Source organism: Trichosurus vulpecula, chromosome 2, assembly GCF_011100635.1.
Source record: "Trichosurus vulpecula isolate mTriVul1 chromosome 2, mTriVul1.pri, whole genome shotgun sequence".
In the NCBI taxonomy this organism is placed as follows: Eukaryota; Metazoa; Chordata; class Mammalia; order Diprotodontia; family Phalangeridae; genus Trichosurus; species Trichosurus vulpecula.
The window spans coordinates 399,847,608-399,859,459 of NC_050574.1; the positions used below are offsets into that span (position 1 = coordinate 399,847,608).

At 38.2% G+C, this 11,852-nt stretch overlaps 1 protein-coding gene across 1 annotated transcript; it reads left to right on the forward strand.

Moving 5' to 3' along the window:
* The first annotated feature begins 1,150 nt into the window (after positions 1-1,150).
* On the forward strand, positions 1,151-1,942 carry LOC118837250 (pancreatic progenitor cell differentiation and proliferation factor-like). Its single transcript, XM_036744165.1, has one exon. The coding sequence runs from the start codon at positions 1,151-1,153 to the stop codon at positions 1,781-1,783; it is 633 nt and encodes a 210-aa protein (XP_036600060.1). The 3' UTR covers positions 1,784-1,942.
* Positions 1,943-11,852: the final 9,910 nt, after the last annotated feature.

An 11,852-nucleotide genomic window follows, 5' to 3' on the forward strand; every position in this document is an offset into this window, starting at 1 on the left:
TGGTTAACATGCCTACATTTTCCTTCTTTGATTTCCCTCCTTATTTGCCTTTTGAATTCCTTAATACATACACACACACACACACACACACACACACACACACACATATATACATACATACATATATTTTTTTCTTATTATTATTCACTGAAACTCATACTCCAATGACTGGGGCTACACTTTTTGAGGTGAATAGCAAGTGGCAGCCTGCCCCCCAAACTTCTGAAAAGATGTCTTTAAGAATGACAACTAAAATCACACTGGCTGCCAGTTTGTTTCTGTCATGTTGTCACAATGAATCTGAGATTTCTTTGCGGTCATTTCCCCCACAAGTCTAATTCAGTTCTGCAGCTTTTCCATTTTATTCCCAAGAGTGTCTGTTGTGATTCTGTTTATTTTCTCCCAGAGGAATTTGCTTGCATTTTTTCAGATGAAACCTTCCTGTTCATCTTCTTTTGCACACATTTCTTACCTTCGAGATATCCTTCATAAGTTTTAAATTTGGCTAGGGAGGGGAGAAGGGACTGAGGCAGAAGGGGGAAGGGACAGGGGGAGGCAGGGTTCTGTAATTCTTGCTGTATTGATAAATAACCCAATAATTCAATCAGAGTTTTAAAATTTAATTTTATTGCCTCTAATTGTTAATTTCCTGCTAGTTTAAAATTTTATAGAGGTTCTTTCCCTAGAACATTACTAAAAACATTAAATAAAGGTTGTTTAAATACCTCCATAAGTCCCTGACACAAACCAATTTTTAAAATTTATCTTTGTCATGTATTTAGTCAAGTCATGGTGTCAACTCTGTTCATCCTATCTTGGATTGAATTTTCAAATGAATTCATAACATCTTACATCAAATGTCTTATCGAATGTAAATATGTTCTTTGAACAGTGTTAAAAAGACAAAAATATTCTGGAAAATATTTTATTTTCATTCTAATTTTTAAATTATTATCCCAATCAGTCTAAATCATCATTTGGGGCTAAAAGCTCTTCAGTACGACTCCAAATTTTGGAACATAGCATCCCCACTGTCATTGTAAGTAATTTGTTTTGACTTAATAAGATGGCAAGATCCTTTCAAAATGTTTCCTTCAATTTTCTGTTATTTTCTTTTGACACCTCTATCAGTAAAGCGGAACTGGAAATGATGGTAGTAAGCACTTCACATATTCGTTTCTCAGAGATGACTGCATCACATTTGAAAGTGGTGGCCTACCCCTCTAAAAAAAAGCCAGAGCAGAAAAACCCAAAGAACTCGCATTTTCGTTGCCGTGGAGTATCCTCCCGTAATCTCCTTTACAAATGGGCTCTGTGGCCTAACGCCCCTTTCCCCCTAGCCAGGTCACCCATGATCGTCCGCCGCAGCCCACTGCCGGACAGGGGCTGCTCGGGAGCCGCCAGTAAGGTTTATGTCATCATAAGAAGAACAAGCTACACGGCAGCAATCCCGTCCAGCGGTTCACTTGTAGCAACCCATGACTACTACCGAAGGCGTCTGGGTTCCACTTCCAGCAACAGCTCCTGTGGAAGTGCTGAGTACTCTGGGAAAGTGATCCCCCACCATCCTGGTCTTCCCAAATCAGACCCAGGCCACTGGTGGGCAAGCTTCTTCTTCGGGAAGTCGAGTCATCCGTTCATGACAACTGTATTGGAATCCCCAGAGCACTCAGGAACTTTCCAGGTTTCTCATGGCACGATCACCTGTGACCCGGCTCAGGAGGCCATGAGGAAACGGCATGTCAGCGAGCCCAGCAAGACCAACACTGGGCCTTCTGCATGAGCAGCAGCACCCTCCTTGCTGCTCCTTTGCTTCTGAAGTGTGCTAGGCATCAGAGCCCATTTCCCCCTCCCCTCCCCCCCTTCCCTCTCCTACCTATTCCCTTAGAATAGATAGGCTGCTTAAGTGTAGAAGTAGTTGTGTTGTGTGTGTGGTTTTTTTTTTTAAAGGAAAAGAAAAGCAAAACACCAAAAAACGAGTAAAAGAAGCCACACTGTTATTTGTTTTTTTTTCTACTATCTGAATCACCTATGTGCTTTTCAGCAGCCTCAGTAACTTGTTTACTTTGTACTCAACAGAAACTAATAAACTTTGAGCAGCCTTTAAAAAAAAAAAGCCAGCGCAGTAGCAGGTTTCTAAGCTAATCCACTTAGAGATAAACCTTGATTAAAGCAAAGCAGATCCAAAATGAGCAGTCATACAAGTTACCATTTATAAGTTGATGGCTCACAGAATAAGGAGTTAGTGAAACCACACATACCTTTGTTACCAACTCTGGCAAAATGATAGGATAGTCAGAGGATGAATCAGAAGATACAAAGCCACCTGAATGAATTTCTTTGTATGGCTATATCATATGGTTCAATGAGGTGGTGTGTGAAGATCATGCAGAAGTGTTTAACCCTACATTGCTTTAGACAAAACTTAAAGAGCAGAAACTTGTTGGAACCTGTCGTGCAACAGAAAGTGTTGTGCAAAGCCTTTCTTTAGGACTGAAGAATTCTGAAGAATTCTACGTAAGGTTAGGAATATATTGGATTCACCATTTTACATGAAAAGATACTAAGTGGATATCAGAATAAGACTTTGAGACAGTAATTGAACAATTTCACTGATGGATAAGATTCCATAGGACCACACTTTACTATAGAAGAGGCTGAGTACTTTCGCACGAGGCAGCGGTTTAGCTAGTTTGACAAGGATGGAAATGGTAAGTCGAAGATGGTTGATTTTGGTGTCAAAAAGACTTATGTTAGTAGCATTATGAGATGGCAGATTTGCAAACAGAGAGAAATTCCATTCATTTTTTTCAAGGATAGGGAAAATTGGAAATCGTTTTCACACAATATTGTTGCTCACAAAAATGTTCCTAGTTTTTAAAAAAATGTTTGGGATCAATATGCTCCAGCTTGAAATATTTTTGCATCTTTTCTTAAGGCTGTGTTTGCTTGAAGAATCTGCCATAGACAAGATATCCTGCCAATTTCATACCAGCAAAAAGTGGTCAGGTTTATCCAACATCATTTTCATAAGCTACTTATCATCTCGATATGATTATAGGTGTGTTTTCATGTGAATGATCATTCACCTTTTTTTTAAAGGATTGAAAATGCATTTATTCAATCTGATTCTTTCTTTTAGCCTTGGATAGCTGCCTACTGTAAGGTTATGTAAGGCTATAATAACCATCCTTAGAGGGTTTTGAGCTGGGAAAACGATGCAGGTCTTTCTGTCTCCCTTTACGTGAATCATGAAAGGGGGTTTGGTCAATTCATGTTGGAGTTATGGCAAGCCAGAGCATCTGGGCCATGATTTTCTTGCCTGTCTTCTTTAGTGTCAGACTGAGAAATAACCTGTATTCAATGCCCACTGTGTGCAGGGGAATAGCCAGGTAAAATGTGATCACACCCTCCTAACTTCCCAGTGTGCATCCAGAACAGAGGCCTATGGCTGGCTGCTTGCCAGGGATTGTCTCCTCCAGTCTGGGCAGCCAGCTGGCTCAAGGGAAGAATTACTGAGAGGATAACACAGCTCTCCTATCACCTTTGGATAAACCATTGAGCATACAAAGAGCGCCCTGGTGTATGATAAAGGCTGTCTAAATCTTGTATAGACAAATTCTTTCTTTTCACGTGCAGGTGTGGACTTCTAGCAATATCTTTTTTTTTTTTTTTACCAGCAGACAAAGGTGTTGGTTCTCCCTGAAATGCTCCTCCTGCAACCCAAAATATCTAGATATATTAGAACTATTAATTAGTTCATAAACTATTAAAAACTTAATGCTTAAAATTGTACTGTCTTTTGGAACACTGTATATTATGTATAATTATGAACTAATATTTTTAAAAGCCCTTATTAAATGCGTTCTACATGCAATGCACTGTGCTAAGTGCTGGGAATCCGAATAGAAAAATAGGAGTATGCTTTCCAAGAGCTTACATTCTAATAGGTGGAGGCAATACAAATAGGAGGTTTCAACTGCAAATCCATTGGAAAGACTCAGTGATGCTTCAGCTACAGCCACAAGGCTGTAATGCATCTTCCTTAATATCATTTTCATTAATAAAGTCACATCCATTTCTGATGTTGACTTTACCAAGGATTTTGGTGGTGAGAACTTTCTTTTTTGGACTAAACAGGTGGCGACTGAAGCACCTGCGGAAGTAGTTCCCAGGTTACATCCCCACGAGTTGCTTCTTTGTGGTTGCTATTCCCAGGGCTATTCAGCTTACCTGGCTAATGGTGGCAGTTGGTCAGCAATTAGCATTATTAAGGATACTAATACCATATAACCCCTCTCTCCGCAGAGGTTGGTTGATTCCTTGGATGGTGGTTGGGCGGGGTGTTTCCTGGAAGCAGGGATGCCAGCTCAGGAGGAAATGCTCTTCTTGGGCACAGGGTCCAGGGCTGTCTCCGCCTGGGTTTGAGGAATGAGGTGTTCCATATGGAGGCAGTGGTTTGACCAACCTGTCTCCTGTCTCCCCTGTAAGATAGCTTGCTTTGTCCCCTTTCCACCTAGGCAGTTTCCCTTAGCTGATGGCCTCAGGGGTGGGTGGGAAGCACTTACCGCGCTAGAGATTTCACAATACCCTGAAGACTGAGATTCTCCCCAAACAACCATTGAATTCATATTTCTTATTTGTTGGGGGTGGTGGTAGTCATTAACATGGCTAATAAACATTTATTAAGCACCTGCTAAGTGTCAGGGCACTGGGTTAAATCCTGGTGACTTAACTACAAAAAAGAAAGACAGCTTCTGCCTTCTAGTAACTTACAGTCTAATATAATGAACAAAAGGAAGCTGAAAAGCTGGGAGTGGTGGGGGTGGGGGAGGAGGTGCCCTTGGGAAAGTTGGAGAAGAGCAATGCAGAGCAGCGCCAGAAATAACGTGATGATAGTGACTTTCCCCATACTCCTATACATCTAAACCATCCATAAGCATCGTTCCCTATTAGGTTGAAGACAGGTCTTAAAGAGCTGTTATTGTCAAGGTTGCTCTTTTCTATTGGACAAATACATTTTCACTCGATCAGTCACAAATTATTTCCTAGTGTGCCTTCCTCCCCTATTTGCAATAGTGGGGGTACTTTGGTTGTGGAACATTTTATATGTTGTCAGATATAACTGATGTGCTAATCACTTTTACTCAACTGGTTTTTTCCCTATTTCTTTTTTCTAGTGTCATTATGAGGGATGGCGAGCTGGGGGAGAGGGGAGGGGAGAATATACAGTGTCCCAAAAGACTTAATACAGTTTTAAGCATTAAGTTTTTAGTAGTTTAAAACCACATTAAGACTCTTGGGATGCCTTGTATATTCAGAAATGAAGTTCAGGTCAAAGCAAAACATATAAATTAAAATATTATTGAAAAATTTTAAAAAACCTTTTCTCATTTCCATGACTCACAATGGGTAAGCAAATTGTATCAGTAACTCCCTTAAAAAGCCAAACACATTTACCAGAGCATTATAGATAGATGCTATATAGACATTCTTCAATGTATTTGTGCCTCAAATACCTTGCTTTTCATAGGTGTAAGAACACAACTGAAATCAAAAGAAAGATCAGAGGATTCAGAGTTGGTATTTCTTTCTCTGTTCCTCACATACTTTGTACCAAATATGCATTTATGAAGGTTTAACTCATCCAAGGACTTTTTATCTTGCGTGCTGCAAAATGACTCATACATCTGGTCTTTTCAGGATCTCCTTTAATTCCCTGGCCCCCTCCCCCTTTACTCAGTTATCCCAATAAAGTTGGAATGGGGGAGACTTCGTTCTTATCATCACATGTATACTTCATTAACAGCTGTGCTGTAGCCTATTATTTTCTGAATAGTTTATACTACACCATTAATTTTGTAATTTTTTCCTCTGAAATAAGGACATTTTATTTGATAATATGCCTTTCTGGTTGAAAATGAGTCTGACACCAATTTAGGAAAGAATTATGTCAAATCAAAAATTGCATTTAGTGGTACAGATTTGGTACAGCTATGTGTATGCTATAAACTCAATGTTTATTTTGGGGTTGGGACTCAAGAAAGACGAAGATTATAGAAAATTAAACACAGTGGATAATTTGAATTTGCATGTTTCTTTAAAAAGAGTGGCTCATAATTATGGTATTTTATACTACCTTGCATGAAATTAAAGTTAAAATTATTCCTGTAACACTTATCATTCCTGAAAAAGAGAAAAGTGGCAGCTGCCAAATGCTGCTTTTGTATAGAAAAGAAATGTTAATGTACAGTAGCATTGACTATTTTCTTATCATGAGCAGCATTATTTGCAGAATTATCTCTCTGCTTATAAAAAGAGGGTTCCAGCCATTTATTTCATAGACCATTATTTAATATGAATTACAAGACTATTTCCCATTAGCACTACATGGTTTAATTAAATGTTAATGAAAACCTAACCTTCTGATACACAAATATCATCCATCCAATCCCAGGATCATAGATCTAGAACTGGAAAGGACCACAGCAGCCATCTAGTCCACCTCTTCCTTTTGCAAACGAGGAAACTATGGACAAGGAAGGTTGAGTGATTTGACAAGGTCACATGGAAAGCAGCCAACAGACGCAGGATTTGAACCAATATTATGTTAGATATGAGCCAAAAGCCTATTCTTTTGTGTGCTATAAAGTAATGGTGTATAAAATGCACATACAAATAAAATGCATTGGAATGTTTATAAAACTTACTTATTAAAATATATGGTAATATAGAAAAGATCAAACCATCCATAGTGGAGGAAAATGTATATGAGACTACGAAATGCAACTAGATAGGAAGCTCATTGAATTAGTCTGTTTGTCTGTCTATTAGACAAATTTCTCAGATGGATGGTGTATTGGTAATTAAGGTGGGACTTTTTTTTTACTGTTTTCCCTTTTGGAGCACTAAAGTAATCAAGTGCCTTTGTTTCTTTTATTAAATCTGGGAGTTTTTGGTGACCTGCTTAAGAAACAAGAAAGCCTAATTCACGTAGGTTTGAGTTGCATGGTTGTGATACCCTTTGACCCTGAACAGGGTATATAAACTCAGAGGTTAGCATTTTGTTTGGGGTTCTCACTCATTGGAAGAATGTTGTGTGGTTTGATCAGATGAGAGTCTGGGTAGCCACTGGTAAGGAGCCTCCCAGCTTGAAAACCCAGATGTTGGTGCTTCCCTGGTAACTATGTACTGAGATGTTGAACAAAAAGCTGGAAACCTGTCTATTGGCTTGTGTTATTTGATCTGTTGATATTTTCTGTTTGCATTTGCTCTGAAGTTCAGGGTGCTGGCTTTTCCCCCTGAACTAAGTGAATGAAATATGTGTGTTTGATTAAAGTGAGATTGTTAACCCCTTAAAGTTGCTTTCTTTGGAAAAGGAGATCAAAGAACCTGTGTTGGCAGCCCTTCTGTGTGCTCTTGCTGTTGGTCTTACATAGCCACAGTAGTGGCAAGCCACATTGTTGTTACAGTTGGTGACCTGAACCCAAAGTTGAGTAGGACAAGGAACTTGCATTGGATTGAGTTTGGGGAATTTCACAGTGCTTCAAATACCTCACTGGAAACAAACAGACAAACTTGTCTTTAATACAAAAATTCTTCTGGTGGTGCTATATGACTGTAATTCATGGAATTTCACAAACATGGAAGAATAAAAATAGCAAGTTACCCAACGGCAGGGGAAAGATGCAAGTTGGTAGTAACACATTACCATGATGGTCCCCCATAAGAAGCAGTGTCAAAGACATCATCAAGAATTTATGCCTGGAAAAGGAGATGGGCTATACATGTACAGAGAATGAGAGATAAGCAAAGATTGACTAGAGGCAACTTGTGCCTGACTGGCACATTGGGACTTTCAACTATTAAAAGAACCAACGGAAGGCCTTCCAAGTATCGTACAGATCCTTAAGTACTTATAAAAAGGGGATTACTTATCTATATAAGTATCTAAGAGAGTTCTTTAAAAACTCAAACATTCAATATTTGCTTACAGGGTTCTTAGAAAAAATGTGTTTCCCATACTATATTTTCATGTATGAAATCTTCTTGTTATCAGTCATTGGTTTCTACCAGGAAATTGTACTTTTCTGTTCAGTAGTAAGCATTTAACTAGTTTAAAGGGACAACTCCATATACATAGGATCATAGATGCAAAGTTAAAGCAACATTGGAGACCATATAGCCCCAACCCTCTTCATTTTAAAGAGAGGGAAACTGAGGTCTAGAGTGCTTAATTACCTTGCTTAAGGTCATTCAGAAAAATGTAAGAGGCAGGATTAGAACCCAGGTCCTCTAATTCCAGAGCTCATATTCTTTCTACAGTGTCACATTACCTTCTTATTAATCTATTTAGCTATAATTATACAGAGAATTTTTGTCTTTGTTGAAGTCACTGAACCTTAAAAAAATCATTAATTTATATGTAAATCTTGTGATGAAGGTGCCCAGAGCCAAGGTTTATTTATTCAATAGTAATAGAGATCTTCATCTGGAAGTGCTTTTGTAACAACAAATAAACAAAACTCCCTACTTTTGTGGCATTCCTTGAACAATAGCTGATATTTCCATAGGAAAGTTTTTCAAAATAACCTACATTAATTATTTCAGTTGAACTTCAAAACCATCATGTTCACACAGTAAGTGGTAGAGACAGGATTCTTACCAATGTATTACAAGATTCCAAGGCCAGAGATTCCTCCACTATCCTATCCATCCAACACCATCCCCAAAGCAGCTGACAACTATTAAAAAAGGCAAGTTTGAGGCAGCTACATGGCTCACTGAGTAGAGCAGCAGCCCTGGAGTCAGGAGGACCTGAGTTCAAATCTGGCCTCAGACACTTGATACACTTATCAGCTGTGTGACCTTGGGCAAGTCACTTAACCCCAATTGCCCTGCCTTCACTCCTGCAAAAAAACGCAAGTTCAATGAAGTCAATTCTTTCTTTTCATTACCAAACTACATACTCCTGAAAACGGTACAAGTAAAATGGAAAAACTTTGGTATTCCTAGATCTCTGTTGGAAAGACAGGATTGTGAACTTGGGGAGTAGAGAGATGGAGACTGAAAGTTTCAAAGCTAACCCAGGGTAGAAACAATGAACATTTTTTTTTTTTGCAATACGTTATCTTTGTGATTGCAATTTTGGACAGATCTAAAACCACAATTGTCTTGGAAATTAAATAACAAACTTGCTTCTGCCTGCACTATCTAAATTAATTGAGGGGGGAGAAATGGAGATATCCACAGACATAGCTCACCTTAAACTCTATTGATTTAGATCAAGACTTCTATTGAGGTCACAATGTTCTCCCTCCAAATCATTGATGCATAATAAACTATATGTGTTATTTGACCCAGCAACACCACTGCTAGTCATATACTCCATAGAGGTCACAGGCAGAGGTCAAGTTTCCGCAAATACAAAAATATTTGTAGCAGCACTTTCTGTGGTAGTAAAGGATTAAAAAGTGACTGTGTGCCCATCAACTGGAGATAGCTACGTACATTTTAGTATAGGAAAATAATGGAATATTATTGCACTTTGAGAAATAAGTATCAAGAGTTTTCTGAAACTTGAGTGAGCTGATGTAGAGAAGACCTGAACAATTTACATGATGACTAAAATAATGTGCAGGAAAATAACATTAAAATACTTCGGAACCCTGAGGAATGAAATTACCAATCATGACTTGAGAGTGCTGATGACGAAGCATTCTCCTCAGCTCTTGGTAGCATGGTAGTGAACTATGGGTGCAGATTGAGACATGCACTGTTACGTGTGACCATCATGTTGATATGTTTTGATTAATTATACTTTGTTACTAGGGATGGATCTACGGGGTCTGTTGAGTGGGATATTATTTGGAAATGACTTGAATATAAAAAAAGAATATCAATAAAACACTTTTATACAATTGATATAGTCAAGTTAAACACATTCTCACATCAGCCATGTCCAAAAATATATCTCATTTTACAATTTTTAATAGGGATGGAGTGTGGGAAAAAGAAATTAAATGTGTGTTAATTGAAAAGAAATGATTGATATGATGGGAGCACCTGTCTGATGCTTGAGTAATAAATTTGGAAAAGAGGCAATAGGGTGTAGCACATGGTATGATAGATCTGGATTCAGGAATACCTGTATATAGCCTTGGACTTGGAATCAGAATCCAATTTCAGATACTTATAATCTGTGTGACCCTGTGCATATCACTTAACCTCAGTATCATCATCTGTAAAATGGGAATAGTAATCATACCTACTTTATAGGATTATTGTGTCAAGCACTCTGCAGGCCTCAAATCCATATATAAATGTAAGCTATTATTAATTTAATTTATCTAGCTAATCCCCTTTTCAGATACATAATTGTAAAAATTCACACGTATTTAACATGTTGTAGTTTTTAAAGCACTTTCCTTACATCAACCCTCAGTAGGTAAGATAGGTAATACGCTTTTTGGTTCAAATGTCGTCTCCTCCAGAAGGCCTTTCTCTGATTTTCCCAGCTGCCACTGCCCTCCCCTCTTAGTTTTCCTGGCTTCTTTAAAGACTCAGATTGAATCTCTGCAGGAGGTCTGTCTTTAATTCCCCCAGGTGTTAGTGCCTTCCCCTCAGAAATTAACCTCCCAACTACTCCATATGTCTTGTACGTATTTATATTCAGATGTCATCTCCCTCTTTAGAGTATGAGTGCCTTGAGGCCAAGGTCTGTTTTCTTCCTTTGTCTCCACAATGCTTGTCCTGGTGCCTGACACACAGAAGGAGCTTAATTAGTACTTTTTTCATGGATTAGTTCTTTATTCCTATTTTGCACAGGAAGCAATGAGAATCAATGAGTAAGTGACTTGCCTACGGTCACACAATTAATTGCCAAGCTCAGACTGGAACAGAGCAGTCTTGCTCCCCAATCTAAGAATCTTTCTCCTACGCCATGCTGTTCTATGGTGACTAGCTTGATAGGCTACCTTTATGATCCTAAGTCATATTGCAGCAAACTCAAAGTCATGAAAATCATGTTCTGCTATTTGTGAACAGTTTAGAATTTAAGACTGAGGATCAGAAGTTTCCCCTACTATTGTTCCCTGAAGCACCATTTTCCAATGTTTCTGCACCTTTCAGAGATTACCAACATCAATCTGGAAACTAAACTAAAACTAAAATATTATGCCAGGGCACATTAGTGTTACTGAGCTTCATTCTCAGTGTGTTTGAATATATAAGTATGATTAATATTGTTCACAATGCCAAGTAGTATGTATAAGAGATAAAGAGAGTGACAGAAAAAGAAAGTGACAAAAGGAGAGAAGGATGGACAGTAAAAGACAGAGGGTCAGTGACAGAGGAGAGATTGAGCATAGGTAACAACAGTGCTGTGAACTTGATGGGCTCAGTAATTCTTTTCTAAATAGACCCATGCACTTAAAAACCAGAGTCCTCTAAATTATGGTAGCCAAATTTCAGTTATGACATGAAATTATTCCTACCTATCACTCTAAAATAAGACCTTCATAATACCTATTATCAATTACATATTTATATCCATTCATTACATATGAAGTTAACTCTAAATGGTATTTTATCTATCAACTCACTATCAAGGTAATTTAAATGACAGCCACACATTTCAACGTTTGGTCAAATCTATCTACTTCTATTCTAGTCATGTACCTTATTATGAATTCAAGATAATGTTGATTAGATAATGAATCTAATCTAGCAGATGGAAAAATCAGACTATATCAGCAGTTTTGCATGGAGACTACTGCAGCCTATATCATGTACAAGTTTGTCCAGCTCATGAAAAACCCATAAAGAACAATACAGATCAGAGGGATTAGTTA

Coding starts and splice junctions, on each gene's coding strand:
- LOC118837250 (XM_036744165.1), top strand. CDS start 1,151: ATGGTAGTAAGCACTTCACATATTCGTTTCTCAGAGATGACTGCATCA.